The 24,696-nt window shown below is 38.6% G+C and overlaps 1 protein-coding gene across 1 annotated transcript; it reads left to right on the top strand.

Moving 5' to 3' along the window:
* The first annotated feature begins 8,889 nt into the window (after positions 1–8,889).
* On the top strand, positions 8,890–20,471 carry VCPIP1 (valosin containing protein interacting protein 1). Its single transcript, XM_020812129.3, has 3 exons — positions 8,890–11,883; positions 14,687–14,773; positions 19,247–20,471. Exons 1-3 carry the CDS (start codon positions 9,201–9,203, stop codon positions 20,119–20,121), a joined length of 3,645 nt encoding a protein of 1,214 aa, XP_020667788.3. The 5' UTR covers positions 8,890–9,200; the 3' UTR covers positions 20,122–20,471.
* Positions 20,472–24,696: the final 4,225 nt, after the last annotated feature.

Here is a 24,696-nt window from a genome sequence, read left to right as displayed (position 1 = left end):
TGCAAGTGTAGACACTATTTCCAAACAAACAACAATTTCAGTCTCTACACTCGCTGTTTGCAAAACGTTATTTAAGCAAATTCCCATGGAGGCTATCCAGTCAGAGGCAACATTGGCTAGGGCTCAAGATGACCCAGCTCCTCACAAAAGGCAGTATATACAACATACATATTTCCTCAACACTAAGGACAGGTATACCTGCTAGTGAGACTTGGAAGCAGCAGCAGCAACCATGTTGGCTAGGGAAGTCTGGGAACTGTAATTCAAAAAAGTAACTTCTCCAAACTCTAATTAGTGATAACAAACCTTAGAAGGTTTCTTTTCCCTCTACAACTTGGGTAAACTATTTACAAGACAAACCTGTGGATTTATCACTGTCATCCCTCCATATTGTTTCCATACTGTGCCCAGGACAAAACGCACTCTGAGAACACCCATAGATCTTAGTAATATACAGTAAAACATTAAAACATTCAGCTGCTGGGGATTTATTTGCAATGCTGATGCTGAACAAACAAAATTATAAGTATCTGATATACTGTTTGCACTCCTTTATGTGATCCTAGCTGCTGCTAGTAAATTTGTTTTATTATTGTTTTCAAATAAAATAGGCCAGCATCCAAATACTACACATAGAGAAGCACTTTCTTTAGTCACTGGCATGTAAAATCCTTTTGTCAGGAGAGCTTACCTTTATTTTAAATGTGATCTATATTTGAGATAAAATTCATCTCATACTATTTGCTAATACTAGGCATATTGGCTGTTATTAATACTGAGATAAAACTATTCAATCCTATATTGAAAGCTTTACTTAGCCTGGTGCCACCCAGATGTTTGGACTACAACTTCCAGAATCCACCAGACAGTTGCTGGCTTAGAAGATTGTGGGAGGTAAAAATTTAGTTATCAAAGCACCAGGCTAGGGAAGACACACCTAGTTCAGTGTTTTAGGCTGTGGTCATCATATCTAGAGATATGTTTTAGGCCAAAGGAAACAAACAAAACAATGCAGTGCACCCCTTGTGGTAAATATAGTCCCAACCCTACTTCCAAAATGCAGTATGATCACTTACATTCAAGATGGTGAAGTGTTCACATGTATACCTTAGGTACACTTACCTGGGAATAATCCCCAGGGAACACAATGGAATTTACTTCTGTGTTAACAGGCATAAGCTTGTTAAAAAAAAGACATAGCCTTCAGACAGTTATGGAGCTAAAGAGCAACGCTACTAGGAGAACTATAATCCATCATGTATTTACTCCACACAGATCAGATGTCTCTGAGCACATCTGCCTTGATGAGACTATATTTTACTCTCTGTAAAATCTATTCCTGCAACACTTAAACATATACATTATTAGACATGCCTAGAAGTGTACCACTGATATTGCACTGTCAATCCTGACAACATTCTTTTAGCAATTTCTGATAAGAGGGACTAGTCCAAATAAAATTTATTACTTTTCAATGGGTTCTTGATTTGGGACCACATTTGGAAGAGCAGTAGCAGATAGTATGGCTTGCTCTGTGGCACATTTAGACATATCTGGAAAAGGACTTTTATTAAAGTTTTAGTGTTTTAAAAGATCTCTCCCTCTGCCATGTACTCATTTCATAAACTTTGGCTGCATATGCCTGTTAAAGTACTGTGTAGCAATTTTCCAAATTTCTTGCCAGTACTCGGTGTGAGGTGACAAACCACCTTGCCCAGGATCAGGGGAGTGTACCGTCCACCTCTCAAGTAAAGGAAGAAGTACAAGAGATAGGAGTGACAGAAAAGGAATTAAGTAAACTAGAAATAAAAGAAGTTAAAGGGGGTGCAAATTGGGCGGGAAAGGAAGAGGATAAGAAGGAGGCAGAAGCATGTTGGGGAACAGAGGAGAAAGGAGAGGAAAAGGAAGAGCTGGAAGAGTTGATCCAAGAAGATCTTTGGACAGGAGAGTGGGTAGAATTCATGGTGCTTTGTGAGTATGCCAAAAGGGAATGGAGATGACAAATGTATAGAAAGCCACCATACTGGGGGGATGAAGAGCGAAAGCAAAGGAAGGAATATATAGGGCATGGGTAGGGTTGCCTTCCACCTCTCCCCCTCCCATCCAAAATTATAACATAAAATATACAAAAGCCTGACATTTTAAAGGTTTTTATTTTTGCCTGATGGACAAAGTACATTAGGCTAAAGAGGAGGAGATGTCCTCCTTTCGCCTAACATCTGGCAACCCTAGGCATGGGTGAAAAGAGAAGAACAAAGGAGAGAAAGGCAAAAATGTTTAGTGATTACAGAGAAATCCCGTGGGCCCAGCCCCTCCAAATCCTGACAGAGAAAGATACATGGCTCAACGACTGGGGGACTGCAGGGAACTACTACGTCCCATCTACAAACCTGAAGTGGGCTGAGAACACACCAGAGTTGATGAGTGCCAGACCCAAATGGACCCAAGAAGTTAACAGTTATTCCCCGTTATCTTACCACAAAGAGATACCCCGTTTTAATAATGTAAAGACTTATGATTTGTTGTTGAACTTGGGTGATGACAAACAAGATAAAAAAATCAAAGAAGCCATGTTAAACAATAAATTGGTTTTACTAGAAGAATTGGGTGTACCGAATTCTTCAATTCACAGAGAGAAAAAGAAGGAACCACAAAGAGAAAGGAGATAGAGAGGGAAGGGCAGGCAGAGGGGTAGGGGTAGGAGAAGATACAGGGAAAGCATGTAGCCACGAAGAGAGAGAAGAAAGAGAAAGAGGAATGAGGGGAGGGGGTGAGGGAGGTAACTACATGCAGACAGAGAGGTGGCAATGGAAAACAACTTGAATATCTCCTATACCTTGAAAATCCTATTAGAATCACTATATATTGCAAGTGATCTAATGCCACATAACAAGTGCATTGTTTAATTAAAATCCTCCTGACCCATTCTTTAATCTGAATGCTGATAGATTTTTTTAAAAGGGCCAGCATACCTATTTTCATTCATTCCCAACTGGTGCCATGGCTTTGAATCAGCACAAAAGTGTTCGTATGTGTGTTGCCTGTCCTTCCTCAGGATGCCTCCCTTTTCCTCCTTTGTATCCTTGTTAGCTGCTGTCAAGTCAGAACTGGCTTGTAGTGAACTTGATATGGCTTTCAAGGTGGGTCATTTTACCAGTTCCACTCCCTCAGTGACTTTCCATGGCCAAGTGGGGATTTGAACTCAGTCCTCTTGAGTCCTAGCCTGTGACTCTGTCCACTACACCAGACTGAATACCTTCCCCTCCACACACATTTCTATCCGACAGAGTTTAAAAGGGATTCAGGGAGGCCATTATTTGGAAAAGCTCACTGCTGTATTCTCGATAACAGTTGCATACTCATTCTGCATGGAAAAGATTTTGCTATCCTCTTTGTAATTTCCTAATTGAATTCCTGGACCCTGCCTGTCCTGCTAACAGATAAGAGCCAGCTATTGCTTTTGATTAAATTGCAGAAAGAAGACGGATGGTGTGGGCAAGGGGCAAAAAAGAAAAAGAAAAAGGAAAGAAAAAGAAGGAAAAAGCAAATTCATCCAGAGCAAATTAAATCTCTGCATGCAGAGATTAGTCATTCTATTCAGAATATAAATTAAGGCATACAAATAGGAATTAATACCATTAAATTTCAACGGCTGTTCACTGTGTTAATACAATGCATTCAGGGTGCTTCCAAATGAGGCATTTATTGTGCAATCTCCTTACCTTGTTCACAGGATTTAATATGTGGTTCTGACTTCACTGACTCCCATTTGTAAATTCCTATGTTTTCCCTCCACTTTCCTATATTTTCTTCTCAGCACGGAATATCTGTCCAGGGCAAAAAAATAAACAGCTTCACATGTATTTCATCTACCTGCAAGTTGAAACGTTGCTTAATTCATCATATAAAAGACGAGCTACAGTATTTCTGTTCTCCTAATGTCAGTACTTAATGCCTGCAAAATGAGATCTGTGCACCAGACAGAGACACTGGAAGAATCTGAGGAATCCTAAAGTTTGCAGGAATATGGAAAAAGAAGGCCCTCAAGAATCCCCTCTATGGAGGAGAACTTGCTCTAAAACAGCTCAGTGAGGACTGGACATTCTCTTTGAGCATGGGATGTTGAGTGGCTGTTGGGAAATAAAACATAAAACAGGGATGGGGAAATGAACTGGAAATTCTGGGATGCAAATACAAAATGGGAGCACTCCATGTTGCAACACTTGGTTTCCTTTGCTGAACTGATACCATGGACAGGATTCAACATTTTGCTGCATGAGGTAAAGGACAAAATGGTGACCCTAGGTCAAAAACCAGATGCTGACTGCACTGGCAACTCAAACTTACTTTAGCACAGGCTGTGCAGTATCATTACCCACCACATCAGAGGCAGTAGGCTAGATTAGACTATAGGTTGTAGGACAATCCTGGCAAATAGCAATTTTGTTTTCCAACAGCTGACAACTGATCATGGGGAAGCCCTGAAAAGCTGCCACTTCATCCTCACAGCATCTGTTGCCTGGGGCAATAATCTCATTTTTCCTCATGGTAGGGCTGGCCATAATGACAAATGTAGCATGGAACAGATACATTGCATGGTCAGCTAAAAAGCACCAATTGGTGGAGAATCGAGAACAAATAACCATGCTTTCACTCCATTCATGCTCTGAATCCATTTAGATATCCAGTGCTTAAGAAAAATGTATTCAGATTGAGCACAACATTATTTTCATAGTTAATATCAAAGAAGAAAAGTCACCCTGTCAGAATATAGTACTTGCATAATTACAAAGGAACAGGACTTTGGTGGTTCAGTATAATCATAATCCAAAAACAAAACAAACTACAGTACACAAAAACCAAGTCAAACCAAACCACAATCACCTACTTACATGTCCTCCTGTAGTCTGAGTTGTTTTTTAAGGTCTCTCATGCATGTGGTGCACTAGTCTAATCACAGACTGCTTAACATATAAAATCTAATGTGATCACAGCATGAGATACTTTGGCTTGCGGGCATTAGCCTGTATCTTTTCAGTTGGAAAGGTGAAATATCAAACATTAGTGTGTCATATGTCGACTAAGAAAGAACTGAAAGAGTGTCTGCATTATAAGCACAGTTAGTACTGTGCATCATACTGTACATTAACAATAAACATACATACAACCCTAGAATAAAGATAAGGCATCATTAAATTACTCCATTTTGCATTCTATTTTAGTAATATTGAGAGTATCCCTATCACGTAATTTGAAAAGTCTGGACAATTATATTCCAAATGTCATACTTGAAACAGTACTACTAGTTTACACAAGGGCTGGAATCTTGTTTCACAGGTATGTAAATAAGACCTAATCTGAAAATAAGCCCTGGTATGATTTTTCAGGATGTTCGTAATATAAGCCCTGCCCCAAAAATAAGCCCTAGTTAAGTGAAACCCCGCCCTCCACCATTGTGCAGCATTGTGCAGCAACCAGATGACATGACTGTAAAATAAAACATCCCCCGAAAAGAAGCCCTAATGAATTTTTTAGAGCAAAAATTAATATAAAATCCTGTCTTATTTTCGGGGAAACATGGTAGAAGTGAATTGCTGTAAATTAAGAAATCTCTGTAGGCATTGTCTTTTCCATACTGAGTAACATGGCTCACTGTGCAACAGCTATCTATGGAGATTTTTAATTTATCATAATTTGCTTCAAAAAGTTATTCTGATTGTGTTACTGTGCAACGGGACTTCCACCAATGTAAAAGAATTAGAAGTTGCGTTATCTGACAGACGCACACTGGTTAGAAACCTGTTGCTTAGCAAAAGCCAGATAATTACTTTTGATCTATTCCTGCTTAGTAAAAAAAAACTCCCGGCCACAGTTCTTGGGGGTGTGGCCACACTTTGAGAATCATGGGGGTGGGGGGGGGGAAGGACATTTTATTTGTCAGGGATAAATGGACCAAAAGTTCCAATTTGACTTATGCTAAGCAACATGATTTAAGTCATTCTTTTATTTGACAGCCTAAATGCTGCTGTTGTGAACCAACTTATTGGCTTCCTTTACAATTCATAACTGAAACAGTGGAAATCCATAAAGTGTGCCCCTTATATAAGATGGCTTAACTGCTCATTAGCAATTTTAAAGGCATTTTTTGAAAAGTTTATATCAAACAATGCTTATATGACTTGCAATAGGCAGAAAAGTACATAATTACCAGAATAATGACAAGCAATGCATTTTTAATTATGGCTGGGACCAGGGCTGGTGCCAGGCTTTTTGCACCCTAGGCAAGACTAACTACTTGCACTCCTCCCCCAACCAATTTTCAAAAATAGACAAATTGTAGGAAAAACAAAGCACAAAAGTTGAAATTGTGAAAATGTTTATTTAAAAAAACCTGAGAGAACAAGTAATAGAACAGTCTTCAATTTTCTTTCTCAAATACAAAACAGTTTTAGCACACAAATCATTTTGAATAATCCGATGAACTGTAATGTCTCTTAAATGCTTCTATTTTTGCCACATCAAAATCTCATTTTGTGTGCCTTTTCTTTTACAAATTTTGTCACTGATTCCTTCAACATGTTCAACTGGTATAGTTGCCAAGCCAACTAGTCTACTTTGCAGCATTGTTGAGAGTAAATACAGTATGTTTTTATAAGCTTCAGCTTTGAGAAACTACGTTCACCATTAGCCGCTGACACTGGAAGTGTGAGAAGGATCTTTAGAAACAGAAACATAAGGTACACTATCCAGGAGTTTTTGTTGCACTGTAAAGAGAAGTACTTCTTGTTGTGGCATAGACTTTGGAAGTTTTTGAGTTATTGCTATAAATTCACAGCACTGATCTTCAGCATTAATATCTTTGTTTCCATTGTGCATCAATGATTCTTCTAAATTGTTGCAGGCCTTAAGTACATCTTCATTACATTTTTTGTTGATCTTGTACACCTCAGACAGGAAGCCAAACAAGGAATTATACAGTATTGTTGTAGCTGTTGGAATCTCTCTTCAACAGATTGTATGACCATGTCTAAGACAGTATACGTAATAGAAACTTATTTTGAATTTCTGCTTTGGATTTTGTGGTGCCTCCTCTTGTGCTTCATACTCAAATTGCTTTTTGTTCTCCTTTTTCTAACTTGTTCTGTCTAAAAGTTTGGTAGCATTTCTAGCTCCTTTGTAATCTCAGTAGCATCCATCAAAACTTGTTGAAAACCCGCATCACATCTACAGCCCACAAGGTAATTCTTAGTCACTTGCAATTGGCTTGTAGCTGAATTTAAATCGTTTTCCTTATTTTGTAATAGTTTGCTTGTAAGATTAATTTCAAAAAGAATGTTGTGCCATGTAACAAGGGATAGCACAAATTTGAACTTACAAATTGCATCAACAAGGGCCTTAGCTTCAATTCGAGAACTATTTCCAGATAAATTCTTTAGGCTTGTGTCATCAAAGATCTCTATTAAGGCATCATATATACTACCAAGATGATATCTCAGGGGTTTTAAAGCATTGATCCAACTCTCCCATCTTGTTTGACTCAGTGACTTAACAGTTATGTCTGATACACGGCTAGTTAGAATTTGCCAACGCCGAGTCGACGCAGATAAATAATTATAGATCTGTTCAATCAAACTGAAGAAACTTATTGCTTCCAGACAACATTTAGCGGCATCATTGACTACCAAGTTTAAAGAGTGTGCATTGCAGGGCACAAAAAAGGTATGTGGATTTATGTCCAGGACTCTCTTTTGTACACCATTTTCTTTGCCTTTTATGTTACTCCCATTAACATAACCTTGACCACACAGATCTGCAGATGGTAATCCCATTTGCTCCAGCTGTCCAAGAAGATTTTCTGTCATAAAGGCACCTGTAGTGTCCTTCAGTGGAACAAATCCCCAAAACAAATCTCCTTTCCCAATTTTGAACCAATCAGTGGTTCCACATCCAGTTCTAACTTTTGCTTCCTGTCCCACATATGGTAGATTTCTCAGTAGATAGATAAGGTGGTCAGGCAGTCCCATTTCTTTAAGAAATTGCCAGTTTGCTGTGGTCCACAGTCAAAAGCTTTTGTGTAGTCAATGAAGCAGAAGTAGATGTTTTTCTAGAACTCTCTGGCTTTCTCCATAATCCAGCGCATGTTAGCAATTTGGTCTCGAGTTCCTCTGCCCCTTCAAAATCTAGGTTGTACTTCTGGGAGTTTTCGATCCACATACTGCTGACGCCTACCTTGTAGGATTTTGAGCATAACCTTGCTAGCGTGTGAAATGAAACATCAGAGATTAGCTGGGTCTTAATAACAACGAATCCACACAGGAAGAGATAGGTAGAAATATGCCATTGTGGTAACCAGCCTCAATAACTAAGATGGCACTGAAGAGAGAGATTAAATCTAAATGAATTATAAATAAATAATGAGCGACCAAGAGGCCTAGAGTAACTGGAAAGTCAACTGCTCTTGATTTACAGTCCAGAGATGTAAGCCTGGGTACACCTGACAAGAGAGTAAGCCTACCAAACATCGCCCTTTGCTCTGTGCGTGACACTTTAATAATATTGGCAACTCTCTTACTCTGACCTCGCTGTACGAACTCGCCGGCGCACAAAAACGTCAGGGAGAGCTGCAAAGCATTCTGGGAAGTGTATTCTTTTCAACTCCCCAATCCCTTTACCTTTCTTAGGAATTGACAGTGGAAAAGACTACATTTACCAATCGTTCTCGTGCAAAAACATTCCCCCCCTTCGCCTGACTCTTGTTTCCTCCCCCCCCCGCAATGCAATGCATCACGGCATTGGTAGTTTTTTGTGCACCCTTAAGAGCGGTTGAGTAGCGTTCGGCTTCCTGATCAGATAAAACTACAGTTCCCGTCTGTCTCCACAAGTTGCGCTTGCGCCGTGTACGTGGAAGGCGGGAGGGGAAAGGCCGTTACGTTGTGGGCAACGGCCAGGGCAGTGAGGAGGCAATCAGTGGCGGTGCCGGAGGCTTCCGTGTTGGCTCTCGGGTTGGTGCTAGCGGTAGGGGGAAGGGAAGGTTCTGTCAGGCTTCGGCGGTCGGTCATTACGCGGGAGGAAGAGAAGGAAGGGATGAACCCGTGAGGGGACGCGAGCCGAAGGGAGCGGAGGGAAGGAGACCGGCCGTCGGCAGGCAAGAGGCGGAGGAGAAGGAGACGACGAGGAGGAGGAGGCGGAGGCGCGGAGAAATGTCTCAGCCGCCTCAGCAACATCCGTCTCAGCAGGAGCAGCCGCCCGTGGCAGCCCCGGTCTCGAAGAAGAGGGACCGGCGTATCTTCTCCGGGACTTGCCCGGATCCCAAGTGCCAGGCGCGCTTGTTTTTTCCGGCGCACGGGCCTCTGAGCAGCGGGAGCATCGAGTGCACGGACTGCGGGCAGCGCCATGAGCAGCGGCAGTTGGTGGGGGTGGAGGAGGTGACGGACCCGGACCTGGTGCTGCACAACTTGCTGCGGAACGCATTGCTGGGGGTGAGCGGCGCTGGTCCCCCCCGGAAGAACACGGAACTGGTTAAAGTCATGGGCCTGTCCAACTATCATTGCAAACTGCTCTCTCCTATCCTGGCTCGTTATGGCATGGATAAACAGACTGGCAAGGCCAAGCTCCTGACGGAGATGAACCAGGGAGACGTCTTTGACTGCGCTCTTCTTGGGGACCGTGCCTTCCTGATTGAGCCTGAGCATGTTGACACGGTAGGTTATGGCAAAGATCGCTCTGGCAGCCTCCTTTATTTGCATGACACGTTGGAAGATATCAAGAAGGCCAACAGTAGCCAGGAGTGCCTCATCCCGGTCCATGTGGATGGTGATGGCCATTGCTTAGTCCATGCAATCTCTCGGGCGCTGGTGGGCAGGGAGCTGTTCTGGCATGCTTTGCGAGAGAACCTCAAGAAGCACTTTATAGAGAATCTCAGCCGCTACAAAGCTCTTTTTCATGATTTCATTGATGCCGCAGAATGGGAAGATATAATCAATGAATGTGATCCTTTGTTCGTTCCTCCAGAGGGTGTACCAATGGGCCTTCGAAACATCCACATATTTGGACTGGCCAATGTACTACACCGACCCATTATTCTCTTGGATTCCCTGAGTGGAATGCGTAGTTCAGGAGACTACTCCGCTACTTTCCTTCCTGGTTTGATACCTGAAGAAAAATGCATGGGGAAAGATGGCATGTTGAACAAACCAATCTGCATTGCCTGGAGTAGTTCTGGACGTAATCATTATATTCCTTTGGTTGGAATAAAAGGTGCTGCTTTGCCTAAATTGCCTATGAAATTACTTCCCAAAGCTTGGGGAGTACCTCAGGACCTTATTAAAAAATACATCAAGTTGGAAGAGGATGGTGGGTGTGTGATAGGAGGAGACAGAAGTTTGCAAGACAAATACTTGATGAGGTTAGTTGCTGCCATGGAAGAAGTCTTCATGGAGAAGCATGGTATTCATCCGAGTTTAGTAGCTGATGTACATCAATATTTCTATAGACGGACAGGTGTAATAGGAGTTCAGCCTGAAGATGTCACAGCAGCTGCTAAAAAGGCAGTGACGGACAGCCGCCTTCACAAGTGTCTCATTTGTGGTGCCCTTTCAGAACTTCATGTTCCTCCAGAGTGGCTTGCTCCAGGAGGGAAGCTGTACAACCTGGCAAAAACGACTCACGGCCAGTTGAGGCCTGACAAAAATTATAGCTTCCCTCTTAACAGCTTAGTATGTTCCTATAATCCTGTGAAGGATGTACTTGTACCAGACTACAGTTTGAGTAATTTGACTGCCTGTAACTGGTGCCATGGCTCATTGGTGCGTCGTGTCAGAAGTGATGGCTCTGTTGTGTATTTGGATGGTGATAGAACAAACACTAGATCTACAGGTGGCAAATGTGGTTGTGGATTCAAGCATTTTTGGGAAGGTAAAGAATACGACAATCTCCCTGAAGCATTCCCTATTACTTTGGAGTGGGGTGGCAGAGTTGTGAGGGAGACAGTATACTGGTTCCAGTATGAAAGTGATCCATCCCTAAACAGCAATGTGTATGACGTTGCAATGAAACTTGTGACTAAGCATTTCCCTGGAGAATTTGGCAGTGAGATTCTTGTCCAAAAAGTTGTCAACACAATTCTGCATCAGACAGCCAAAAAGAACCCTGATGATTATACACCCGTAAACATCGATGGAGCTCATGCCCGAAGAGCTGATGATGTGCAACAAGAACAAGTCATGGAGTCTCAGCTTCCAACCAAAATTATTCTTACTGGGCAGAAAACAAAAACATTGCACAAAGAAGAGCTAACTATGAGTAAAACCGAAAGAGCCATTCAGCAAAACATTGCAGAACAGGCACCTGTTATGCAAAAACGAAAAACTGAAAAATTGAAACAAGTACAAAAGGCACCAACTAGAACTTCATCTCCAGGTGCTATTCCTGAAGGGTCATCCTCTGCTCCTGCCACCCCCACCAAATCACCATATTCGCCAACATCTACAAAGGAAAAGAAAATACGCATAACTACTAATGATGGGCGGCAGGCCATGCTCAATTTGAAGTCCACAACTACATTTCTAGAATTGCAAGAAAGCATTGTAAGAGAATTTAATATTCCTCCACATTTGCAGTGCATTCGTGTTGGCTTTCCTCCCAAAGAGCTTTTGCCACCCAAAGAAGGACAGGAAAATGAACCTGTCCCTCTGTTGCATGGAGACAGAATAACTGTTGAGATCCTCAAAGGAAAGGAGGATAGCAGCCAGACTACTTCAGTGCACTCAACCCATGCTGTGAAACATGATGATGCTGCAGTTACTAGTAAAATCTCTTCCAAGGAACTCCAAGAGCAAATTGACAAGGAAATGTACTCCTTGTGCCTTCTAGCAACGTTTATGGGTAAGTCAAAACTTAATTTTATCTCTCAAAGTACAGAAATGTATCTCAATCTTGAATTTTATGAAGCTAGAAATGCATACAGGGTCTTACCAGCTAGGATATTAGTGCAAGTTGGTGACATGGCCTTCATGTGTGTACAGTTCCTCTTTCATTCTTTTTTTCTTTTTAAAAAGCCACCTTCTTTCCTACATGTTGCATTTATATGTATGAATTAACCTAGCAAAACAATATAGAGTTGGAAACAAACTTAATCATTCTTATAGTACAGTCATTGAAGTAGACAGGAGTTGCTTATGTTGTTATCTATAGTGTTCCTGTAATGTAGAAGGATGTACATTAAGAGATGTGTATCAACTTTTGGAATGTCTTCTGCCTTACACACATACAAAGAGGGGCTGGACTCAATGATCCATAGCATCCTTTCCTGCTCTGCAGTGCTAAGATGATGATGATGATGTCTTGCTAATTATCTAAAACAATAATTTTGTCTACTGGAAGCAGGCAAAATATTTAGTGATTTTGTAGAGTACAGTTCTTTGCATAGTAAGCTGGTGTTCTCAAAACAGTTACATTTGAATGCAAAATTGCTTGTCAAAGAACATATAAAAATAAGTATATTGACACACAGTTTGATATATCAAGTGTCTTTTTGCTACTGAGCTAGACCTAAGAATTGTAATATTTTAAGAAACCTTTTAAACAAAATTAATTGGCAGTGTTACAGATTCAGTCAATACCCTGTAACCTTTGCTATTAACTTGTAGGCCACATGACATCAAAAGTTCTGCTTGGTTTCCAGCTAACTGGTACAAGATGTATGTGTTTAAGGATTCCTTTGCTGCAACTAAAACTATTTTGATAATTAAAGTTTCCAGAATACTTTAAGAATTAGTATCTCTCTTATTATCATTCTCAGTGACATCATCTGTGTGGCTTGTATCTGAAAGTCTGTATGTTAAAACACTGATTAAAATGATACAAATTACTGTTTCAAAGAAAAGGGAAGTTTTCATCTGTAATTTTGTGAATAGAAAGCAGTGTTTCTACTCTTGGGAATGAAACAGAGTAGAAACAGGAAACAAAAGTAAAACGGTCAGGTTAGCTTGGCAAATCTTGCCATGGGTTTTCTGTAGTTGAGTAAATAATTAGTATCTTCTCAAAGGCATCCATACCTTAACAAAGTTAGATATGCTTCCTGCCTCCTCTTTCTCATCTGGAGTAGAAGGTGGTGGAAAGAAGAGAATATATGACCTCTTGCATGTTGGAAGGTCTCTAAGGAAAGGACAAGAGAAGCCAAAAGCCTGAAATAAACTGTGGGTTATTTTACAAGCTCCACTGCCATCAGCAGAAGAGGACAGTTTAAGAAGAAGCATTTCATGTCAGGAAAAATACAAGCAAACCATGATTCTGCTTTTCATATGACTGCAGTTTTTGCAGAGTCCAAACATGGGAAGCCATGGTTTATTCTTATTGTGATTAGGGCTAATCAGGATATCAAACCACTATTTAATTCTAGTTCATTAATGAATTACAGTTAGGGCAACCCACAGTTTTAGATTTAGATGCACAAGAAAATTGTAATTTGGAAACAGAAGCTTTCATTTTCCTCCTCAGACAGAACTGGAATGGAAAGAGGGGAATGTTTGAAGTTCAGCTATGTGCAATCTCTTCCACGCTCATTGTTATAGCAACACAATGTATTAATCTGAATCAGATATATATTTAAATTGTGTTGGGAAATAGCATATAATTTGACCTCAGTTACTTAAAAAGAAGTGTGTTCCTATCTGCAATCTTTTACTGAGAGTTTACTTAAATATTTACATCTTTCATTTCACTCAGAGATTTCTAAGGAAACTTACAAACAAAATTAAAACAATGCAACCAAAGATATCACGGTCTTCAGTTCAGCTTCTTATTTAATAACTATGGAGACCATGTTGTCCTGATTCCTCTGGAAAAGGCATATGCAACCTGATACTCTCAAGGTATCTATAACTCCCATAAGCTGCTTGTGAACAGAAGTTGTGGATTTGTAGTACAAAACAACTGATAGTTTCTTAATCATGCTCTAGAAGACAATGGATGAAATCCTACTGCATAGTTATACAAACAACATAACAATTAGATGCAAATTGCTGTGAATTAGGAAATCTCCATAAAGGGGATGTGGTTACGCTGCGGGTTAAACCGCAGAAGCCTCTGTGCTGCAAGCTCAGAAGACCAGCAGTCATAAGATCGAAGTGAGCTCCTGTCGCTTGTCCCAGCTCCTGCCAACCTAGCAGTTCGAAAGCATGTAAAAATGTGAGTAGATAAACAGGTACCACCTCAGTGGGAAGGTAATGGCGTTCTGTGTCTAGTCGCGCTGGCCACATGACCACGGAAACTGTCTTCAGACAAACACTGGCTCTAGGGCTTGGAAATGGGGATGAGCACCACGCCTAGAGTCGGACATGACTGGACTAAATGTCAAGGGGAACCTTTACCTTTACTAGGAAATCTCCATAGGCTTTATCTGTTGTACACCAAGTTAAGTGATTCACTAGGAAATAGGATATGTGTACAAAGATTTCTTAACTTAAAACAATTTACTTCCAAATGCGCAGCTGTTTGTGTAACTGCACAACAGGGTTTCAGCCAGTAGAAATCAAGGAATCACTTCCAGTCTGTTTTTTGGTCATACTAGAGTGTAATGGAATGTTGGAAGATTTTAATTACATACAGGGAATTGGCTTTTGCATTTATATATAGACAGAGTTCATAGTTTGCTTTTCTAACGAATCATTTTCCTCCTATTCTGCAGGAGAAGATGTTTGGTCTTATGCAAAGGGGCTTCCTCACTTGTTTCAGCAGGGTGGTGTGTTCTACAATATAATGAAGAAAACAATGGGTATAGTTTCTAATTGTCCTTGTATATTTTTCCATCTAGCTATCCTATTTTGTTTTTGATACACTGGTATTAATTATCTGTCTTTTACATGGAAAACTGGTAGATATTGTTGTCATAGATTGCTATAATATCAGTTTCTGATTGTGCATATATATTTTAGAGCAAAGTACAGTGGGGTCTCTACTTAAGAACTTAATCCGTATTGGAAGGTGGTTCTCAAGTTGAAAAGTTCTTATGTTGAATCTACATTTCCCATAGGAATGCATTGAAAACCATTTAATCCGTATCTGCTCTTTTCCGTCCATAGAAACTACAGTGGAACCTCTACTTAAGAACTTAATCCGTTTTGGAATGGTGTTCTTAAGTTGAAAAGTTCTTAAGTTGAAGCAAAATTTCCCATAGGAATGGATTGAAAACCAATTAATCCGTTCTGGCTGTTTTTTTCTTATGTAGAGGTGCGTTCGTACATTGAAGCATTAGTTCCCATAGGAACTAATGCAAAGCTGGTTAATGCGTACTCTACCACTAGGGGGAGAATTTTTTTTTTAACCTAAGATGACCTAAGGTTAAAAAAAGAGCAGGAAAGGTTTTTTTTCCTGTTCTTATCTTGGATTTCTGTTCTCAAGTAGAAGCAAAATTTAGCAAATGGAGCTGTTCTTAAGTTGGATTGTTCTTAAGTAGAGACGTTCTTAAGTAGAGACCCCACTGTATATTACTTCCTGTTTTGCAGGAAGTTGAGGTATATGAGAACTTCCAAGGTCGCTTTATCACAGAGACATTTTTAATACGCTTATTGAACTGAACTATGTATGCATTCTATTTATTGGAGAAGGACGAAATCCTGAATAATGAACTAAAGACCAAAACTGAAAATGAAACCTGGTTCAGTTATTGAAGGAAGTGAAGTTCTAAAGAGCTGTATCTGCTGCTCTGATTCAGCCTGCCACTTTTCTCCCCCTGCTGTTGATGACCAGAGCACTTTTCAGGGCTACATTCAAGCATGTGATGTATTTATTTCATTGCCACATACAAAGGCTATTAATGTGCAAAAGATATATCTTCCTTACAGTATGGCCCGTAATAATCTAATACAGTACAACAATCATAATTAACCTTGCTATGCTACTTGTACCAGTGTTTGAGATAGTACTTCACAGTGTTTTCTCCAGTTCCCAGTAGAAAAGGATGCACACACACATATGCACACCAGTATAGTGTAATTTTTTTAACTTGCAGTCCAAGCTGACAGGTACTTCACATTGCCTGCTTTCTCATATGTAGCAATTATTCCAACTTCAGGTCAGGATTTTTGTTTTTAAAAAATTATTATTATTCAATTATTTTAAAAACGTCTGGTTTATGAATATGGGATATTATACAATACAGTACTGTACACATTTATTCTACAGCCAAAGGCCTGATAAAGATATTGTCATTCTGTGCCCATGATTCAGAAACCCATGAAATGGCCCGATATTGCTGTACAATATCATGCCTGCATTGCCAGCAGGAAAAAGAATGTCAAGCTTTACATAGCAAAGGGCAGCCTGAATGTTGACAACACCACTGGCAGCAGTCAAAGTGGTCTACAGGATATCTTCTTCTGCTCACTACAAAGTGACATCACATATAGGAAAATCCCAGAAACCCATTAGTTTTTTTCATCAGTTAACCACTTCTCATCCAAACAGACTTGTTTTTCAACAAGTCTGAATGCGCCATTTCCGGGTTTTTTTGAATGTTGGGTACAGAAGCATAACATCCTCCATTCATAAACTGGAGGTATTTTGAAGAATTGAATTTCCTAGCTTTTTAAAATGGGCATTTAAATATGCATACATTACACACAAATTGCAACACAAATTTCCCTCATATAGAATTACCCAGTACTAGAGGATTCCAGAAGATGAATACATGACCTGTACTATGGTTACTGGGAGAAGGCAGAAGCAAGAACAGCTTGGATGTGGCTGTAGTCCCTCTGCCAAAATATTTTGAAGGGCTGTTTTGGACTTACTGAAATGGTGGAGGAAAGGTGTGAGTAGGTACAATATATAGAATGAAGAAACATACACATCCTTTAACCTCTCAGGTAAACTAATGTTGCCATGCTCGCTCTGCAGAATGGAGACTAGACAGCTATGTTCCAGTTTCCAAACCCTTTCTTTGAGTTAGGCAAGCTGAGTAGGGAAAGCTCTATGGGCTTGTTGTCCATATGCATGTTTTTCAAAAAAATGTCCCTTTTCCTTTTGAATTTAAAAACAGGTAAACGTTGAAGTTAGCAAAGAATATAACTGAAAACCAAGGTCAAAACCATCCACACTATGTGAAAGAAAGACAGTGAAGAAAAGCAGGGACAAAAATAAATTCATTTGAAATGTGGTGTTAGTGTAGATACTAAAGACAGCCAGAAAAGCAGAATAGTGGGTGCTCAGTCAAATCAAGCCTGCATGTTCACTGCAGGAAAAATTAGTCAACTGAATCTATCCTCTATGCACATATAAATGACTAGATAGGCTGGGTATAAATAAATAAATAAATAAATAAATAAATAAATAAATACATACATACATACATACATACATACATACATACATACATACATACATACATACATACATACATACATACATACATACATACATACAGAAGTTGCCAGAATTGCTGGGAAAACTGGAGAGGGGCAGTAAGAAAAGAAGACCTAACATGAGATGGGTTTACTCAACAGAGGAACCTGTAGCAGTTAGTTTGCAAGATCTGAGCAGAACTCATTGGAAAAGACAATATTACTAGGAAAGGAGGGCAATAGGAAGAGAGAACAATGTACCATGAGACTACTGGTTTGCAAGATCTCAGCAGAGCTGTTGATAGGATATTTTGGAAGTAAATAACCCATATAGTCACAATACATCAGAAGTGACTTGATGGCACATAACGTCTCTGGAGTTTTTTTACTTAATTACCCAATAATTGTATAGTGACAATATGGGTGGAATAGGTACCCAAGCTCTGCTGACATCAAGGTACATCATCCCCAACCTCCAAGCAAAAAAAGTAATTTCACTGCTTGAATGAGTGAGCTTCTGAATATTTATTCTCTTATTTTAAAATATCTTTTTACGTATTTTTATACCAGAAATAGAATCTCTCTTTAATGTCTGTTTGGCCAGGAAGGTGTTAAACATTTCTTCCTCAGATAGTCATTTAAATTGGGCCTGACTGTCAAAATCAAATGTTCAACTCTCCTTGGGAGTGCTCAAACTGAAACAACGTTTATGTTTAGAATGTTCTGCTTTTAAGAAAGCCAGAAAGTCAACCTTTTCCATCTTTTGAAATTGCTTTTTTCAGAGTCATATTAGAGCCCTGGATGCCTGGATTCCTTCCAAATAAATAAATAAATAAAAAGGGGTCTGGCACTGACCGTTCTCTGTCAAGTTAAGCAAGTTTTCAATATATCTGATCTGCCTCCTTAACCTTTTCAGTATATCTGATCTTCTTTAAATCTGCAGACAGAAAAGATCTCGGGTGTCTGCATGTGTGTGTGTGGTAAAACAGCTTCACTTAAAAAAAAAGTCTTAACTTGAGAACCATTTGCCAAATGTCCTAAACTTGGCATAGAGCAGGAACAGACTGTCTGCTACATCTGTGCCAAATTTGTCCTGAAGTCCAGTTTCAAAGTTATAATTTTTGTTTGGTGTCCCCCTATTTTTTGAGTTGTCTCAAAATTGTGAAATGCTGAATTGTGTTGTCACACTAAGAGAACAGGGAGCAATGATTGCATCTAGTGTTGTGACATTGTATAGTGATCTGTACAGATGTTTTGATGACATCTGAATAATCCCATTACAAGTATTTTCTGGCCTTCCACAGATGTTAATAATAAATATCATAACATAAATCTCAGAAGTTACAGTATTACAACCAGAAAGCCTATCTATTTTGCTTTCTATCTTTATAAAACTGTTGGATATCATGTTTTTCTATAACTGATGTGGCATATTCATATCAATCTTAGGGGATATATAAACTAAATTCAACACTAGTCCCATCTAGAGTAGACCCATGGAAGTCAGTCAGGCTTGTTAATTGTGGCTAGGCAGGTTCTGTAGATTTATTCTTAAGTAGTGTTAGATTTAGTTGCATGCACACACACACACACACACAAACACATGAATTGTGGTGTCTGCATGTAATGTCCAAGTTCCTAGAGAGTAACAGTGGAGTAAGGCTATTTCATTTGGGCCTTGATTGTGCACTTTCCAAGGGCATCTTTTTGGCCATTACAGAAAATAATTACGTAAACTTTCACATTTGACCCAACAGAACTTATGTTTGGTTCTTATTTTTGAGTCGCTTGGAATTTAATGTTACATTGAATTTATCTATAATGCAAAGACAGCATTTTATATTTTGTTTTATTTTCAACCACTTTATGAAACAGAATATAAATATGATCTCTTTTTTTCCCGATAGGCCTGGCTGATGGTAACCACTGTACTTTTCCACACTTGCCTGGTAAGACTTTTGTATACAATGCAGCAGAAGATAGATTAGAGCTCTGTGTGGATGCTGCTGGTCATTTCCCAGTGGGTTCTGATGTTGAAGACTTGGTTAAGGAAGCCCTAACTCAAGTGCGTTCTGAGGCTTCTTCAAGAAGCAGGGAAGCAAGTCCTTCACATGGAGTCCTAAAGTTAGGTAGTGGTGGAGTTGTTAAAAAGAAGTCGGAGCAACTTCATAATGTAACTGCATTTCAAGGAAAAGGCCATTCTCTGGGAACTGCAGCTGGAAGTCAGCAGCTTCATCAAAGAGCTAGAGAATCTCTACTTGCTAGAAAGCAAAGCACAGGCACGGATTTCAGTCTCAGTTCTGCCAAATCTGAGCCTTCTGCATACACAGGCGATTCTGGAAACAGTGAGCTTATACGGATAGCTCCTGGAGTCGGAACAATGAGAGACAGCAGGCAGCTTGATCCTAATTTGATTGAGGCTCAGCGAAAAAAATTGCAGGAAATGGTTTCTTCAATTCAGGCTTCAATGGACAGACACTTGCGGGATCAGAATACAGAGCAAGTGGCAACAAATGATTTTTCTCAAAGGAAATTGGAGGCAGCAAGTTCATCTGTTAAGACAAGAAGCCCTCAGACTGCTTTGTCTGAATCATTTACTTTATCAAGTGGCAGTGGACATTTGAATACAGAAACAACTGATGGTAATGTGCCCAATGCAGTGGGAACAACCTTCCCCACAAGATCAAAAGCGCAAAAAGGAAATTCTGTTGAAGAACCTGAAGAGATGGACAGTCAAGATGCAGAAATCACTAATACAGCTGAGCCAATGGATCATTCTTGAAGAGTTAACAGCTGATAAAGATAGATTACTGTGCAAATGTAATGTTTGTTGGCTGGGCCACATAAATTTAGTCATTGAATCTTGTATGTTTCAAAGATTATATCTTACTCATTGCATGATAGCAGATATGTGATAGACAATAGCTTTTAATATGCCATTCTGCTGCCCAGGCTAGCTCTCAGTTACTGTAAATTAGTTATTAGGATATGCACTGAGATGAATATCTGCTGTAGATGTGGGATATCAATTTTTTTGTCATTTTAATTCCATTAATGTCTTATCCTCCAGTCCATGTAAAATCATAAATTTATTTTAGTATTGATAAGTCAAAATAAACCTGACAAATATAATGTGTTTTCTCAGATATTGGTCCGTTCGAAATTACAGCATAAAAAGACCTTTCCTTATATCTGAATATTTCTGTTTATTTAGGTTCATCAAGTTTCTTAAAATACCCAGATATATTTATTGAGCTCTTACTAAAGTAAATTTAAGAAATGATAGGCAAAAGCACCAGATTATAGGAAATGATGTTAAAACAGGGAAGGTGTAGTTATACATGGCAATCTGAGCCAGCATAGCTTTTTTCATTGCTTTGCTGGCAAATGATTGCATGATTTATCTTTCATCTGGTAAGGTACTATGATGTGCTTTTATATTGAAAGATGACAGTAAGCAAGTATTTTAAGAACTATAGTAGACTAATAAGAAATTTATTTGTACAGGAAATTTTTGAAAGTAGCCATTGGTTACCTGTGCTGTTTATCAACATTTTCTAAGCATGTTGGATTCATGGGATTTAACAGAAATTTCATCAGAGGTGTTTTCACTTACATTGTAACATGTCCTTTTTACTTTCCCTGGGAATGGGAAGTATTTCGTCATTTTACTTCAGTGAACCACTTCGATTAAACTGTCATCCACTTAAACAGCCTATTCATCAGATCTACAGTGCTGATTTTTATGAAGCAGCCTTTGTGTTTGCTCCATAAAGATAGAATGTTTATCTTGAAACTAATGTTGCACTTTTGCCTCTTTGCAAATTTCTATTTCATGTGCATTAATGCTGATTCATCAGATGAAAATAAACTTTGAAAGAGTGGACAGCTTAAGGAACAGAAGGATATTGAAATTTCAAGTGTTTAGTTATTGAAGCCAGTGCTTGTGCACTGGTCCACAGATATAAAGTTTGTATGATAAATGTTTCTTTTCTGAAAATACGCTCACAATTTCTGCAGTTATAATCATAAAAGAAACAATGCTGTGATTAAATATCCCATGTAATTGAAAGTTTATTTTTATGTGGGACATTAACTGAAGGTACAGCTGCCTCAGTTCATTCAAGTATATTAATCTATTCAAACACTGTTTTCTTTTCTCATACAGGAAACACCTTTTATCACCTAGTGCACTGCCTATATATAAAGTACATAGATCACATTCTCATGAATAAATTATTTTAAATATATAATTTTACTATTATTGCTGCTCACTTTGTTCAAGAAAGTGTGTCATAGAAATATGGAGTTAAGTTTGATGCACATCCCCTTAAGAAGATTTCTGATGCTACATCTAGAAAACCACTATAACGAGTAACAAACGCACAAACATGTCTGTGGCCATTATCCAGGGGAACAATTTATGCATTCATAAGAGGATGTGCACGGTGGGAGAGCTTTATGGCACAGCAATAGTCCATGTCCTCCTTTGAACAGTAACTTGTAATATAGTATGAGACAGCTGATATGACAAACAGGAAAGCTGCTGTCCTATCTCTGATTAAGGGGCATCTGCACTGAGTGTTTGTCTTTTCGAAAACAGGATCAACAGGTGTGGCTTCCAAGAAATAACACTTGGAACTATAGTACTCTTGGTGCAAAAAAAAGTTGATTCAGAATGTATAGTACATTCACAAAATTGTGATTCCTATTTCCTAGGTGAGGACCATCACAATTTAGAATTATTATTATAGTCTGTTAATCTTATTAAATATGTTGACATAACTTTCAGTGGCAAATTGCTGCAAGTTGACAAGCCAATGTGGATATTTACTATCTCATGTGCCTGGTGTATGATACCAAACCCCTGCACCAACTTCTTAACTTGTGGCAATTTGCCACTGAAATTTATGCCAGTGGAGTTGCACTGATGGGTGCAACTGACAGGATTCTCTCCATAGTGTTGATAAATAGCCTGACAATTTGGTGACTTCTGTAATGCAGAAATAGCATGATGGTTCTCACCAGCACTTGCATAAAATTTATGTTTAATAAGCAAGAGCCGTGTAGCTAGTAAGCCATGGGTGACATTATTATTTCATCTGTTTACAGTAAGACAGCTCTTGAATATGAGTTAAGTTTTTTTTTATAGTAACTCTTTTCTTTGAATAATGGTATTATGACATTTTTCTCTTAACCAAAAAATAACACTTCTGGTTGTTCACTTTTGCATTTTCTCTTTTGTCTGAGATATTAAAAGATTGTTTGTAGTGCTCAGTTTTAAAATGAAAATATTCAAAGCTTAAGAAGTATCTGAAAAACACTGCTGTGTCTCTAAATGTTGGGGGGGGTAATTAAATCTAAATTCTTAATGTTAGATGTGCACTCAATACATAGGCTGATCTGCATAAAAGATGATGGGACTTATGAACACAAAAGAAATGTAGATGCCTCATTGCCTTCGATGGCACCTAACTACAACTCACTTTTTGGATTTCACTGTGAGGTTAAGCATATGTTCCTGGCTTCAGGTTTTAGCTTTAATGGGTGAGTGTCAAATATTAACTGCATTTGTGGAAGATGAGAATAGTTCTGGTGAGAATATTAAGGACAGCTAGAATAAGCTTCAAAATTTGCAAAGTTGTCTGTATTAACTTGTCAACAGGTTTTCTAGGGTGCACGTATATGTCCAGTTTGGCAGCAGAAATACCACTGTTTTAACAAATCAAAGACTAACCTTCCTGATTAAACAAGCTTGTTTTTTTTTCTTTAGCAGAATAGCAGTTTCATACGTACACAATAAAATGAGCAGAAAATTGGACAACAGTAGTAGCATAATGGTATTCAATACTTTGGTTTACTAAGGAAAGGAGTAGATCCTATACAATCAGAAGCAACAAACAAAAAATGAAGTACATTTGAAAAAATTCTGAAATTTAAGTTTGTAGGTGTTTTTTCATTTCAGATTTAAACATATTTTAGGGTATATACCTTTAACCCATGACTATACTATATTTTGGGGGGAATTTAATGGTAGGAAGTCAGTGTCATTTAAAATACCAAATGCTAAAATTGTTCCACAATTGCAAAATGGCTTGTTCAGTTAATTTAACTTTGGTAGGTGTGTCGCTTGTTAGCTACACAGAAAGAGCATAAAAGTAAAAAAGGTCTTGATTTTTTTAAAAGAGAGGATGATTATTTGACTATATATTGTGTTTCCTTTTTGTAGCTGTAAGATTATTATATACTTTAAATTGAACATTACATATGGGGATATTGGTTAGGATTTGCTGTGGTGATCTAGATGTGGCTTCTAATTTCCATTTTAGTAATTATCACAGAAGAGCACTGTTCTGATCGTATACTAACAATGCTTCAGAAAGGGTATATTTTGCAAGACTACAATGACTGACTTTTTTTCTTGAGATATGACAGTCTAGTGGAGAACTTTAATAACCACTCCTCCATTAGTGCATTCAACCCAGCTGTATTTTGTTTGTCCAAGTTTATGAGAGTCCTAAATCTTACTCATTCTAGTGGAACTCAGTTAAATGTATGCTCAGGATCTGCAAATTTATGCTATCTGCCCTTGGTCATTTTGGCGTCTTGGTTGGCATTCAGAATTTGGCATTCTCAGGACAAATATTAACATTATGCTCCAGCAAAAGGCTTTTCATATATCATACATTTTAAAATGTTCCTTTTAAGATTATTTAAAGTAGCATTCTTGCTTTGCCACTCTGATTGTAGTAAAGTTAAGAGACTGAATGGCGATTGCTATTTTTTAGATTTTATTTTACTGCGAATTATTACCAGGAAGAGAAATAGTGCACTTTTGCAAGCAATTGGTTTAAAAATTGTATAAATAAGCATTAGTATTGTATATATTTAGGAAATCTTTTAAAACAGCAAGTGCTTTACATATGAGTTAAATTAGAATAACAATTATACCATGTTCACAGTGCTGGCTGTTCAGCACATTTGGATTTTTTTTTTTTTTGGTGATTGCTGTACTAACTCGTTTTTTATTTGTAATGTAACAATAGTGTATTATAACTGTGTACTATATTACACTTTACTGTACAGTATTTGGAATTCTCTTTGATTGCAATATTAAAAATACAAGCTAAACAACTATTTTACTAATTTCTGTAGCAAAATTAGCACTATTGAGTGTAACTCACCTTTCTCCATGCTTTCTGTCAGGAGTACATGGAAGGCAGCAGGACTCCAAAAACGCTCCTTCCCAGTGCAAAATTTCTGTAACAGCATGTGCTTACACATGTAGGAATTTGTCTTAATTATGTTAGCAGAGTGGAGCAAGCTAGTAACTAGACCTTATGGTGATGAATTATAA

Source organism: Pogona vitticeps, chromosome 4 (genome assembly GCF_051106095.1).
Source record: "Pogona vitticeps strain Pit_001003342236 chromosome 4, PviZW2.1, whole genome shotgun sequence".
NCBI classification, from domain to species: Eukaryota; Metazoa; Chordata; class Lepidosauria; order Squamata; family Agamidae; genus Pogona; species Pogona vitticeps.
This window is presented reverse-complemented; position numbering and strand designations above follow the sequence as displayed.

Excerpts from the sequence above, each read along its gene's own strand:
- VCPIP1 (XM_020812129.3), top strand. The coding sequence starts at position 9,201 with ATGTCTCAGCCGCCTCAGCAACATCCGTCTCAGCAGGAGCAGCCGCCC. Across the intron at positions 11,884-14,686 it reads CCTTCTAGCAACGTTTATGG|GAGAAGATGTTTGGTCTTAT; the intron begins GTAAGTCAAAAC and ends CCTATTCTGCAG. Across the intron at positions 14,774-19,246 it reads TATAATGAAGAAAACAATGG|GCCTGGCTGATGGTAACCAC; the intron begins GTATAGTTTCTA and ends TTTTCCCGATAG.